Here is a 14,838-nt window from a genome sequence, read left to right as displayed (position 1 = left end):
ATATTAGCATCTTTAAGTAAGCAGCTAGGCAGAGTCAAATACTATAAAAGTCTCATCTCACCATTATAGACCATTTGAAAATTAAATGGTTCCTCTTCATAGATGTCATTTAAATGTTTCATTGCTATTATAAGACAGATTTCCAAGACTGACAGACCTATAATGAAGGGAAACAAACTAAATTTAATTGTATGTAAGAATGAAGTAACTGTACTCCAAAGATAATCAGGTTGTCTTCAAAGTCAAGATGCATTTTTGCATAGAAAAATATACAAAAATAGTGTGACTTTTTTCAACAACCCAATATATAACACCGTGAGAAATCATAGTTCTGAGCAGTGAAGGAGGTCAAGACTCCCCTATTCAAGCAAATTTACTTAACCTTTCTGATCTTAGTTTTCTTATTTCCAGTATAGGACTCTTTCTAAATTAGAGATTTTTACAAGGAATAGAGACAGTATTATCAAGCATTCACCATATGGCTCACAATAAACAAATAGAAATTGTAATTATCATGTGACTTTACATCAAATAGAGCCTTTGGGTGGGATTTATTCAGAGAATTCCTAAACCCTGGAAATTATATCCAAAACTACATGTGTACTTTTTTCCATGAAGAAAAAAAGGTTCACTAGATTTTCACAAAGGATAGTGAATCAAAAATAACTAAAACTAGTGAATACTCTTCAGTGGTACTTGGTGCAATGAGAAAATTAGCAATACCTTGGATTTCCAATGTAGCAAATGAGGCAGAAGGGCACATTTCACTTTAACTGGGAGTGACAAAACTTGAAAAGACTGAGTTTATAAGGGCTGTTATAAATATTGAAGTGTTGTGTATATAAAGTATTGCGCCCAATGTTAGTTAAATTTTTTTTTTTTTGGAGAGGTTTTCGCTATAGGGCGCGTGCGCTCACCAGACAGACAGAGACAGAGAGACAGAAAGCGAGAAATCATCCCCCAGGGGGGATGGTCACGCCGCAATCCCTTCTCCTCCACTCTTCTCTCGGGATCTTGGGCACGCATGCACATGTGCCCAGCGTGAGTTTTAAGCCACCGGGTCTGGGACGCGAACTGCGGTCGACTACGTGGGAGTCCAGCGACATAGCCATTACACTTACTGCTGGTTCCCAATGTTAGTTAAATTTTGAAAACATTCCATTATTTCAACTCAATCTTTCAAAAGCACAATTAAAAAAAAAAGAATAGAGCCTATTTCTCACCATGTACAATATTTGCTTTAGAGTCCATGCTGCACAGCTGATGTGCCTCCACCAGATCTGCTGCAGTCATAAGTGGGTGTGCTGCTGACACTCGGTTTACAGCAAGCATCTAGGGAGAGGTGGATCACCACAACATTCACATATTTATTTGGGCATTTCATAGGTACTACTGAGGAAACCTTAATTTGTATATTCTATTCTTTAAGGACGGTAAGTACATGTTAATGCATGGAAGAGGTATTCCCAAATTTAGCTATATTAAAATACATCGGCTCGTCACAAATGTCATGGAAGTATTTGCATAGAAAAACAAAAATATGTGATGACTTTTCCGATGACCCAATAATTCATATGCCACATGAATATAACTGTAAAGCATAAACACAGTTCGTGCTGCTCTTCCTACACCATCCCAATTGTGTACCTTGTTTAACTTATGCCTCAAAAGAATCACTTGAAAGTAGTAGGACAAGAACAAACTGAAAACGAGTAAACAAAGCCCAGACACAAGTCCCAAAATGCAGATCTATACAGTGTTACAAGCTTTCTTAGTTTTCCGAAAGTTAACACAGCTTCTGGACCAAAGATGCCACTCAAAATATTTGAGGATTTGTTATTTATTTGTATTTCTCAGAAAAGTGAAATTTAGTCATTCAGAGTTAGCATATTTAGCAGATAAAAATGCACATCTGGTTAAATTTGAATTTCAGGTGAGTAATGAATAATTTCCTAGTATAGGTATGTGCCATGCAGTACTTGGAACATACTTCTAGAAACTCTCTTCTCTGCCTTAACTGGGATGCCAGAAGAGTGTGGCAATCCTTGTCCTTCTACTGGTTTAGATTCAGGTTGCAAAGTTCTCCTTCCTTTTCCTCTACATTTTTTTGTCTGTTGTACAATATTATTTTTGACATATAAAAAGGCAACTAAGAATAATATAATAAGTATCTATGACCACTTTCCCAGCATAAGAAATATAATTTAGAGCTGAAGCCCGACTCCTCCCCTGATTAGACTCTCTACTCTTCCCTTACATAAACTGACATCGTATCTTTATTCTTGTACTGCTGTGTATGTATTCTAGACAATAGAGTAATTTTCAAGTTTTAAGATAAACCCTATCTTACACCTTACACAGCTCTTCTCATTGAACATCTCTTAGGAGAATTTATCTGCCAGCCTTGTAGCCTACTGATTAAGGGAACTAGACTTCATATGGCCAACCAAGATTTGTATCCTGGCCCCAGCAACTTGAAGAAAACACCAGGTACATAGCTGTGCATGTGCCAAGATCCTAATGAAGGAATTGCAGTTTGATCATATCTCATTGGAGTGGTGCTTTCTCTCCTTCTCTCTCTTCCTGGTGAATGCACATAGCTCCCTGGCAATTAAACAAAATTACCAATGTAGAAGTCTCATTTATAGTTTATTAATTTTTTCCTGCTGTATTCGTTTCCCTAATTATTCATTTCCCATCAATGAACATCAGTCATTACATTTTTTTGCCATTATTAAATAGGGTGGCAATAAATAATTTGTACTTGTCTTCTTGTGCGTCTGAGTTCCTGCAGTTACCAATTTGTTCTCTAAAGCACCTACACGGCAAATAGTAAGCTTTAATAGTCACAGACACTATATAATCAGGCATAACCTTTGGTACTCATCAGACTGGCAGTGAGAAGTTTAATCATAGTATTTATTGGCTTTCCCTGGTTACAGGAAAGGCTAACTATCTGTAACATTAAAAGCTTCTACAGTAAGTCAAGGATAACTGATATAATAAGGATGAGCAAGAATATGAGCCAACAACTCACCAAAGTGAAATCCCACATAGCCAAAAAAGAAGTCATTACTTAATTTATTACTATTAATTAGAAATTTATCAGGAAACTGGCAGAGCAGTGGTTATTCATGTTGACAATATGGAGGCAGAGTCATTTTCCCAGAATAACAGGGTGGATATGTGTGTGTGGGGGGGTGTGTATGCATATGCCTACTCTATAATTTTTTTCTTTAGGTTTACTTTTTATTTGTTTCATTAAGAGTGAAAGACAGAGATGCACACTTGAGGAGAGGAAAAACAAGCAGGCTCAACAGGATCTGACGCCATGACACCCACCCCCTCCCCACCCGGCATCCCCAGCCAGCTAGGATCATGGGCATGCATGCTGGCATTTGCAGTCAACAAGGGAACCATACTTTTCATCTTCCGTATTTATTCAGCATCACTTGAGCAGTACATTACCGATGAGCCACCAAGCTGGCCTACTCTAAAATTCAGTCCCAAAATGGTAAGAACAGCTGGAAATGGCAGTGCACTTCTGTTGGATGGGAGGGGGATGAGCTAATGAACGTATATAGGGAGAAAAGACATATTCTCAGCAAAAATAGAAATGGAGGAGAACCTATAACTAAACATGGCAGAACCATTTAGTAAAGTAGGAGACACAAGCTTGAGGCCAAAGAGCCTTGGATTGAATCCTGGCTTTGCCATCAGACTAATGCCACATATTCTTAGTGAAAGGAATTCTTTTAATTTTCAGAACAATTAAATACCTCTTAATTGACATTGTTTAATCTTAAGACATAATTACTTAGTGAAAGATCATGACCCAGTGGAATTTATTCCATGTATTCAGTATAATCCAATATATCAGCAGGCTAAAGAGAAATTATATAATTGTTTCAACTGATCAAGAGTAGACACCTAACTAACTCTAATACTCATCATACACTCTCAGTAAGTCAGGAATAGATGGACGTTACATAAACTTGATAACAAGCATACATAAAAAAACTTACGGCAAATTTCATACTTAATGTAAAAGATCAAATGCTTTCCTTCTAAGATTAGGAGCAAGAAAGGATGTCTACTTTCACCATTATTATTCAACACAGTGTGGAAGTTTTAGCCACTGCAATAAGTCAAGTAAAAGAAATAAAGTATACAGATTGGAAAGGAACAATGAAAAATGTCTATTTGTAGATGATTATCTATAGAAAATCTGAAGGAATCTACTTAAAAACTCCTTTAATAAGTGAGATAAGCAAGACTGTAGGAAATAAGGTAAATACAAAAATCAATCACAATTCTATGTAATAGTGAAACATGCTGAAATCAAAATTAAAAATAGTAATAACTTCAAAAATTATTTAGGCCTACACTTAAAGTATGTATAGAATTATTTGGTAGAAATGAAAATATCGATGAAAATAATCAAACATGAATTAAATGAAGGGAGATATGTAGTAACAAGCATGTCAGTTTTCTCAAAATTTATCTACAGGTTTAATCAATTGCCATCGAAACTTAATAGCCTGGAGCAGCGGGTGTAGTGTGGAAGTTAAGGCAGCTGGATCCCACATGGCTGATTCCACAGTTTGAGTCCTGGACCTGGAGGCTTGAAAAAAAAAACTATGCTGAGAATGTGTGTGTGCATGCCCAAAATCCTCAGAGGAGAATGGAGAGGAAAGGATTACTGTGTGGCCATCCTCTTAGTGGGCTATTTCTCACTTTCTCTCAGGTGAGCGCATACACCCTATAGCAAAAACTAAAACAAACAACGAAACCTTAATTACCTGATGAAAGAAAGTGATAAAACAAAATTAATAAAATTATTACAAACCAATAGCATGTGTAATGACCGCAGGTTTTTGCTAACATTGAAATGCTTCTGTAGTACTTCTCGCACACTTCTATCTTCTGAGAGGCTCTAAAGAAAAAAAAAAAAATATCAAAACAAAACGAAGAAACAAATGCACTTTAAAGCCTAAGTAAAATATTTTGTCTGACTGATTGGTATACTTTATTAACTCTATCTGATATTTATTCATTATTACATAGATATTGGTCTGTTTGTAGAAAACTCAAACCAGTTCGCTAATTTTCTTATCCCTTAATGTTAACTCAAAAAACGATAAAGCATAATCCTCGCTACCGATGGTCACACTAGTTAGACAAAATGTAGTGAAGAACACAACAGAGTAAGAGTTACTGCACCAGGACCAGCAGATGGCGAAATGGTTGTCACTGGACTCCCACGTAGTCAACAGCAATAGGAGTCCTGGACCCGGCAACTTAAATCTCATGTTGGACATCTGTGTGTGTGTGTGTGTGTGTGTGTGTGCGCACCCAAGATCCCCCCAAAAATTATGCAGAAAACTAAGCATTTCTGTTTTCTGTAGCTGTAACTCCCAAGTTTTCAGGTCATCTACTATAAAGCTCCAGACTAAGAAATACCTTCTAGTCCACTGAAATGAAACTTCATGTTCTCCAGTATTTCTCATATATGTCCCACTCTCTTGCTATCGTTTCTAGTCTTTTATTTTTGTATTTTAAAGGACTTCCTATTACTATATATCTCTTTTCTATCATAAAGTCAAGTATCCTTTGTAAGTACACATAATAAACATAAAACAATAAAGCAAAGTAAAATATATATATAAAAACTTTTGAACATCAAAAATTTTTAGGTTTTCCAGTTCTCAGATTTCAGTATGGGAGAAATTTTAAAAATATGTGACCAAATAAAGCAGGCAAAGTACAGTCTTGGTTTCTGCAATTTTTGACTCTTATCAAGTAACTTATGAAAAGGTGAAAAAAAGAATTTAAGAAAACTAAAAAGATTCACTAGGGATCAAAATAATTGATGAAAATAATTGATGAAAGAGAACTTCCCTGTGCCAATTCAATTATTTAAAAAAACTATTTGCCTTTCTTTGACATGACACTCTAAATGTTTGGTTCTCTACATTCTGCCTTTCTATTACCCTTTCCCTTTGTATTTTTAGTGGTAGGACTCCAACTGTCTACCTTCCTGAAAGCTATCACTTTCTTGCTTTTATAAATACATATGTAAGCCACTAAAAACAAACAAAACCATCTGATCTTTCAAATCACATTTTATACCCACCTTGATTCAAATACTATTAAGTATTTGAGGATAAAGTTATTATCAATTACCATTTAAACTTAACCATAGTAATTTGGGGAATTTTTTTTATGAAGTTATTAGCTACGATTCATTTACATGCTCTTTTCCAGAGATTTCTCTTATATTGCCACAATGAGAACTCGGCTTATTTATTGACTCATCTGAGGCAGAACTAAAACAAACCTGCAAATTAGGGTGTCCAGGTTCAATCCCACCCTGAAGATATTTCTTGGATAAGATTAAGATTACATAGATAACCTGTGTCTATACCACTGGATTTTGGTTTAACCTTGTAATTAAGAAACAAAACAAAACAAAAACAAAACAAAAAACAAACAAAAGCTCAAAAAACCTTCTGGAGAGTCAGTACCAAGAGAAAAGATAGCTCCTTTAATAGCCACCCCCTTTTCCCAAGGGAATGAGACTCTGACCATGGTGCTGACAGATTTTTCCAGTGAAGCTCATTTGTTAGGATAACAAAGGGAGGGGGCACAAGAGGATCCATGGGAAAGTAGGGGATGAAAATATCAGAACTAAGAGAGACAGATCCCCATGGTACTGTTTCAACTTTATGAAAGTGAGCTGCAAGACTGTCAAGAAGACAACATAATGCTCACAATTATTCCTACCTTCTCCCTCTAAGTGTGGGTGGTACAGGCTCTAACTAGAGTTGAGCCTCTTAATATGATGTTTACCATTTCCTTCCTCCTTCCTCCCTCCCTTTCTCTCTCTGTCAAGGGTGTGTGCACTTGCCAGAGAGAAAAAAAGGTAAAGAGAGAAAGCCCTCCATGCAATCCCTTCTCCTCCTTGGATTTTGGGCCCACATGCATGTGCACCTGGGATGATTCTTTTTTTTTTTTTTTTTTGGGGGGGGGAAGGGGTTTTTTCTAAAGGGCGCTTTCCCTGGTAGGGGAAGAGGTTTTTGCTACAGGGCGCATGCACTCGCCAGATAGAGAGACAGAAAGTGAGAAATTACTCCCCAAGGGGGATGGCCACACTGCAATCCAGTGACTTAGCCATTATGCCAACTGCTGGTTCCAGCATGATTTTTTTTTCTTTAGAGAAGGATTTTTACTATTGAGTACATGTACTACCAGTGAGACAGAGACAGAGAAAGATGAAGCAAGAAGTCAGCCCCGGGGGACGGCCGCACCATAATACGTTCTCCTCCTGGGACTTGGGGCATGCATGCACAAACACTCAGTGTGAGTTTAAAGCCTCTGGGTAAGACTTGAGTATATAGTCAGCCATGTAGGAGTCCAGCACCTTAACCACTTATGCCACCTGCTGGCCCACCAGCATTTTTTTTTTTTTTTAGGTTTTTGCCTTAGAGTAGGTGCAGTTGGTAGGGGGTGGATGAGAGAGACAGTAAAAGAGAAAATGAGAAATCACCCCCCTCCTCCAATCACCAAGCTGCCAGGTCCAGGACTTGAACCACAGCATGCCATGTGGGAGTTGAGCACCCTTAACCACCATGTAACCTGCTGCCCCCTCAATGAACTTTTAAGATTAAAAAAAAAAAAGTGTCAAAATTAATGGTGGCTATATGGGCAGACTGTATAATCAAAACAAGAATCATTTTGAGAACAAAGAAATGCAAAATTTCCACTTTTAATTTTGTATTGTCATTTAACATTTTCTAGTAAAAATATAATCTATCATTATTATTTTAATATTAAACAATTCCTGTTTTCAGAACCAGTAAATAGAAACTATGTAATTCTCTTCAGAGATCTAATCATCCTTATTTACTAGAATTTAATATTAAAGAACTGTTTCTCCTAATTCCTTTAATACCAAGGATTCTGTATTATTTTCCCTTTCAAGGAATTCATGCATACCATGAAGGACATATTTAATAACATTGTTTTCAGCACAGGATGCCCTTAACTCAATGAGATAAAGCTGATGCTTATGAGAATTAGAAAAAAAAAAATCATACAAGAAGGTATGGACCACAAACACAGTATATTGCTAGACTTGTAAATTACAGAAAAATATTTATATGTAAATTTACTAATAAGACTATCTACAGTATAAACCAAATACAAATGAAAACCTCGTTAAGAGTTCACTTGACACTACTGCAAAGTCTTACTCAAGCATAACTGTAAAGTTCACTAGAAAGAAAATTTAGGTGATGACATTTTAACTGTCTTTCATAAGACAAAAAAGTGTATAATTTGTATTCATGTTGCTTTTATACCAAAGTAACACTAGAAGCTCTGTGTCTATTTACAAATTTTTTAATTTGTAATTTTAATTTTTTTAAGTCATGTAGCACATAAATAATGAACAATATTGCCTTTGTTTAAAGTTACCTGAACATTCTCATTCCACTTCTCACTAAAAAGCTTGTCTGGAAATCCTGCAGGCAGAGATAATTGCTCTTTAAAGATTTTAACATATTGTGGAAAGCCAAATGAATTCATCAAGTGAATCTGCCGATGAGAAAATCGTGACTTCACTCTTTTTTCTAAGAGTTCCAAGATATCCTTAAAAACATAAATAGAAATTTCTATAAGAAACATGTTAAAAAAGAAAAATGACAGGTCAGCAGGTGGCGTGGTGGTTAAGGTGGCTGATTTCCACATGGCTGACTTCATGGTTCGAGTATTAGACTCAGTGGGTTGTGTGCATATGTACTCAAAATCCTGAGAGGAGAACAGAAGAAAAGGATTGTGGTGTGGTCATCCGTATAAGGGGATGATTTCTCACTTTCCCTCACTCTGCCCCTCTCTCCGGTGAATACACGCACCTCAAGGCAAAAATCTAAAAACAAAAACAAAAACAAAACCACTGTGAGAATGTTAGAAACAAGTATAAATATACACTACTACCTGTAATTACTAATGTTTATTCAGTAATATACAATTAAGCATTTCATTACTTTTCTGCAAACTATCAAACTTCTAGGCATTTGTAGGTGTGGCAATGTCATGCTTTTTTCCCTCCCATGTTATTCTCAGCTAATCTGTAACATTCTAAGATCTACAATAATTGTTTTTTAAAAATTTAAATATTATTGAATGTGCCACAGTGACATAAAGAGTTAAGATAAGAAATTTTGTATATTCTATGAAAATTTCAGATAAAAAATTAAGACAGTAAAACACAGTGAGACTTCTACATTCTCAAAAAATTTTAAATCATGGTTTTATGTAACAGGGTCTAACAAACAGGATGCATAATGCAGCAAACTTCACTCTGCTAGCAGCCACAAATGTGTATTTTAACAATTTGTTGTTAGAAGGCATGTGTGCCCACTGTAGAAAGACAGAGAAAGAGACAGAGTAGGAAAGTAAGAAAGCACCTTCCATTGGGTATAGCCATGATACAATACCTTCTCCTTTTGGGATTTTGAGGACACACGCCTAGTATGTATTTCAAACTAGTGAGTCCAGGACTTAAACTGCACAGTTGGCCATGTAGCATCCAGCTGCCTTAACCACCATGCCACTGGCTGGCCCAACTAGCTACAAATTTAAGCTGAATCTGTGACAGGAAGAAAGAACCAACGATAGGGAATAAAACTGGAAATAATACAGCATGACATCAACATGTGACTCATTATTTGGCTTTTTTTACAGTGATACTTTGTGACTTTTTTGTGTTTTGAATTAAAGAAAGGACCTCACTTGTGTTGCGATCCTCCTGCTTCAGCCTCGCAGCTGAAACTATAGGAGTGCAGGTACATATCACCACACCCAGCTGTAATTTAGGTGAGGACCTGCTTCGCAATCAGTGCCCTTCTTAAGTTCATAATCTTCCTATCTCAGCCCCTTAAATTGCTGGGATTACAAGGGCACATCACTGTAACCAGCTTTTAGGTTGGAGTAGGAATTGAATCTAGAGTTCTCATGTGGTGCCAGCTGTGGAGCATAGCATCTTAGAAAACACATGCCATCACAGCTAGGCTTGCACTTTTTTCCATAACAAAAAATTGGCAATTGAGTTTACTGTCAAAAACAAACAACAAAAAAAGAAAAAAAAAACACACAAAAGATACCAAAAGATGGCTAATAGGTATTATTTGCCATTTATGTATGCCACGTTTTGTTAGGTTAAAAAGAAAAAAGTGCTATAAAGCTAGTATGCACTCAAAGTGTTCCAGACATCAAAAGCTATTAGAGGTAAATTGTCATCTTGAAAGTTGTATACATAGGTAGTTGTCATTCCTAAGTCTATTCTTACTACCGAACTTGAGCACTCTTTCAAAAGATGTTATGGTACATAATTACTGTATCACCCAATAATTCTACTCCTAGATATTAATCAAGAGAAATTACAAATGTATCTACAAAAAAAGTATACATGAATGTTTACAGGAGCATTATTCATAATCCAAATACCCATCACCTGATGAACGGCTAAAGAGTATGGTCTAAATATTAATTAAGGGCAGCAGAGAGATGGGGGATTTGAGGTGATGGCTAACAGATATGGGGCTCTTAAATTGACTACACTAATAAATATGCAACTCTTTTTGAATATATAAAAAACAGTGAATTATACTGTTAACTGAGTCAACTGCATGTTTTAAGAACTGTATCTCGGGACCAGCAGTTAGTGTAATGGCTATGTTGCTGGACGCCAATGTAGTCGACCACAGTTTGAGTCTCGGACCTGGAGGCTTAAACTCACGCCAAGCGCATGTGCGTGCGTGCCCAGGATCCCGAGAGGAGAATGGAGAAGGGACTGTGGCATGGCCATCCTCCCTGGGGGGTGATTTCTCGCTTTCTGTCTCTCTGTCTCTCTTTCTGGCGAGCGCACGCGCCTTATAGCAAAAACCTCTCAAAAAAAAAAAATAAATAAAAAAAGAATTGTATCTCCATGAAGGTGTTAAAAAAGCCCTCCCATCCATATGAAAACTACCATCATATACAATAATTTAAAAGAATTACTGCTATTTTATTTATAGTGGGAAAACATGTATTTTTAAGGAGTCCTTATCTTCTGAAAAATACATTCTGAAGCACTTATTGATTAAATGACAATGTCCAGTTTGGGCTTCAAAATAATAACAGAATAAAAGGAAATGGTGAATGACGCTAGCTTGAAGTAATTATTGAAGCTGAGTCATGAGTGAAGAAGGGGAATCAGGGCTCATTATATTATTGTCTCCTATGTATATTGTTGAAATTTTCTATAATGTGGTATTTTTTCCCCCTTAAGGATGTGATGAGACCCAGAAAAATAAAAATTTAAATCTAGACAAATGATTCTCAAAATAGCTAGGGTAGGTAGCCATAATATAGAAGAAAAAAATCAAACAATCAAAATAGGATCATGGTTAATTAGAGGCAAAGAACAGGAAAAATGAATAGGTTGGGGTGGGAGGGGAGAGGCTAAATGAAAAATCTGGGGTGTTTTCATAAGGTCAAAGAAACTACAGTGCTAGCCAGAGAATTAAAGGAGAAGAAGGTTATGTTCAGAATAGTGTACATTTATTTTCTATTGGAAAGCAGCCAGGTCACCCACATAGGTAGGCTGTAGAAGGGCAGTAGAAATACAACTATATGCAAGCCAACAATGAAAAGCCTGAACTTGGGAATGAACAGAGATCGAAACAAAAGGTATTTCATGGTGGACAATAATGATGGAAGTTGTCAATGTAGAGCTAGAAGGAATAGTAACAATTAGACAAAGAAAAAAAAAAAAGGAAATATTTTCCATAGGGGAAGACACCACTTGTTGGCAAAGTCAATGATACATCTATCCATCTTCCCGTATATCCTTCTGCTCTCTCCCTACAAACATGGAATAATAGTACAATTACACTTGAAAAATTACATAATTGGAGAATTACAGAAACAGAATAAAACACAGCCTCGAAATAAAACTAAGTAACTACTGACCTTTTATTTGGTCCTTCACTGGGTCAGTAACATTTGCCACTGCCACAACAAACAGTAAATTTATGTTCTAACCAAGAAGTGGAATGTTTGTTTATTCCTGTCATAGCTTGTTGCTTTTGACAAGGGTAAATAAAGATGTGTGGGACACCAACCAGATGTCTATGAGGGGGGCTTATTCTGAAGGTATACATCATAGTTCCAGAGGAGAAGGGAGAGGGAGAGGAAGAGGGAAGTAGAGGGAGGGAGGGGGAGAGAGGGAGAGGGGGGGAGAGAGAGGGAGAGAGAGGGGGAGAGAGAGAGAGAGAGAGAGAGAGAGAGAGAGAGAGTGAGTCACTCCATAGAAAATAGTACTAGAAGAGGACTACTGGAAGAGTAAAAAAAGTTTTAATTTTCAAAAAGGAAAAAAGAGCTGTAGGAAAGGGGAATATGTAAATGGGCCTGACACAGGCCTACCACATATGGAGGGAGGAAAGGAAGTCTATGGAGGCTTACAGTACAAGAAAAGTGGTCTCTTACAAATACCAGTTTTACCTGGATTCAGTAAGAAAGTTCATATTATGAGAGTGTAAGAAGGTGAACACAAAACGAACTGCACAGCTGCCCAAAGATACACAAAGTTCACATGTGGATAACCTTCACAAAGTTAAGTGATTGTGACATTAAGACTTGGTTAAAAACCATTCTAAAATCTGTCAGGGAACAAACTATTATCTATTGTGACTGCTTGATAGAATCTCATTCATTTCTGGAGATCTGTACTTAGAAAACAGGGAAAGTATCATCTTGAGTTGATTTTGATAATTTTCATAATGTACATAGAATCTTATGTGCAAAACTAGAAACTATTATTATATTTATAAGATAGTGGTTGAAATTATTTAATCAAGAAATTATTTAACTGCCTCTACTTTTTAATGTAGAAATTATATTCATAAGCATAATGTAATCTCGTTGTTTTTCTTCAGTGATTTCACTGGCAGATGAAAAGTATTCATTTATGGAAATATGCAATAATTGTTTTACTTTTCTTAGTTTGAGCTGAAAACATAAATATGCCATGTATCGGTAAACAAAAAATTTAAAATTCCTAATATAATGACATACAAAGGTGAAACAAGACTAATTATGTCAGTAATTAAATTTAATTTTTCTAACTATTATAATCAATTTTTCTTCACAGAAAAACTTACCAATCTACATGTGAGACCAATAACTGCTACTGGAGTCTGTGCAGATTGAGAAATATCAAAAAGATTATAGAGTAGTGTTTGGTTTTTATGATGAGCAAAAAGATCAAATTCATCTAATACGAAGATCACTGGGCAACTGCTAGTCCGGTCACCTAAAATAAAATAAGAGCTTTACGTTAACAAGCAAACTATATCAAACTTTCTTAAATTTCCAAACCACTTACTGCATTTGTTTTTTAAAACACAAGTCAAACATATATTGATAACTTACTTTGAGTAGGGCATATACTAACAGGTACTTACTAACACTCATGAGTAGGGCTCTTACTAACACTCATTCAACAGAATCACAGGACAAAAATAACCGCTACTGCCTATAAGTAATTTGCAGTACAGTCACTACTCTAGTAGTTTACAGAGGAAATAAATTTTAAAAATCACTTAAATGAGTGGAGACTATTTCTATAGCTAGATAAATACAATTCTATAATAATCACAAAAATTGACTAAGACTTTTCAATATTTATAAAGTACCAAAACATTTTGTGATTAAAATATAAAGTGTGACTTGCTATAACATAAAAACTACCTTAGTAGAAGAATCACTATTACCATAATGCTTAAATGCATTATATTTGCATAAAAAGTAAAATGAAAATCTGACGGGGAAGACTTACTCTTACAAATAAAACACATATAATAGCCAAAATGGCTTAATACCAGCACTAAACCAAAAAGACTATGCAAAACTCTAGAAACTTACCTGTAAAATATTATGAAAATTTAATATATAGTAAGATACAGCATATATATTATATGTATACACATACACACACAGACACACACACACACACACATATATTTATGCCTTGCTATCTATATATATATGAAATAAGGGTAAAAAATGGTTTATTCAAAGTTAGAATCACTTCATACCTCATGCCTAAATAAATTCCAACCAAATTAGAATTACGAATACATACACTAAATGAAAAAAAAAGTGTGAATAATTTCCTAATCTGAAGGAGAAGAAAAACTTTCCATAAAAAAAATGTAAAACTTCTGCTCAGCAGAAAAGTCAAAACTGGGACCAGCAGTTAGCGTAATGGCTATGTCACTGGACTCCCATGTAGTCAACTGCAGTTCGTGTCCCGGACCCGGTGGCTTAAACTCATGCCGGGCGCATGTGTGTGCGTGCCCAAGATCCCGAGAGGAGAATGGAGAAGGGATTGCAGCGTGGCCATCCCCCCTGGGGGGTGATTTCTCGCTTTCTGTCTCTCTGTCTCTCTTTTTTTTATTTGGAGAGGTTTTCGCTATAGGGCGCGTGCATTCGCCAGACAGACAGAGAGAGACATAGAGACAGAAAGCAAGAAGTCACCCCCCAGGGGGGATGGTCACGCCACAATCCCTTCTCTTCCATTCTCCTCTCAGGATCTTGGGCACGCACGCACATGCACCTGGCGTGAGTTCTAAGCCACTGGGTCCAGGACGCGAACCGCAGTAGACTACATGGGAGTCCAGCGACATAGCCATTATGCTAACTGCTGGTTCCCTCTCTCTGTCTCTTTCTATCTTTCTGGTGAGTGCACGCGTCCTATAGCTAAAAAAAACTCTCCCCCCCAAAAAAGTCAAA

The 14,838-nt window shown here is 36.4% G+C and overlaps 1 protein-coding gene across 3 annotated transcripts in view; it reads right to left on the bottom strand.

Moving 5' to 3' along the window:
• Positions 1-14,838, bottom strand: part of ORC4 (origin recognition complex subunit 4) — a 74,658-nt gene that overhangs the window by 3,777 nt on the left and 56,043 nt on the right. For all 3 annotated transcript variants that reach the window (XM_014588185.2, XM_006140504.3, XM_006140505.3), the window contains 5 exons: positions 13,206-13,357; positions 8,479-8,652; positions 4,850-4,936; positions 1,224-1,332; positions 62-157 (listed from right to left, as the gene is read on the bottom strand). In XM_014588185.2, the coding sequence (XP_014443671.1) occupies positions 62-157; positions 1,224-1,332; positions 4,850-4,936; positions 8,479-8,652; positions 13,206-13,357 (618 nt within the window). The remainder of the gene's footprint in view (positions 1-61; positions 158-1,223; positions 1,333-4,849; positions 4,937-8,478; positions 8,653-13,205; positions 13,358-14,838) is intronic.

The sequence above is a fragment of the Tupaia chinensis genome, unplaced genomic scaffold, assembly GCF_000334495.1.
Source record: "Tupaia chinensis unplaced genomic scaffold, TupChi_1.0 Scaffold000037_2, whole genome shotgun sequence".
Classification (NCBI taxonomy): Eukaryota; Metazoa; Chordata; class Mammalia; order Scandentia; family Tupaiidae; genus Tupaia; species Tupaia belangeri.
Note: the sequence above shows the minus strand (reverse complement) of the source record. Positions and strands in the feature narration are given on the sequence as shown.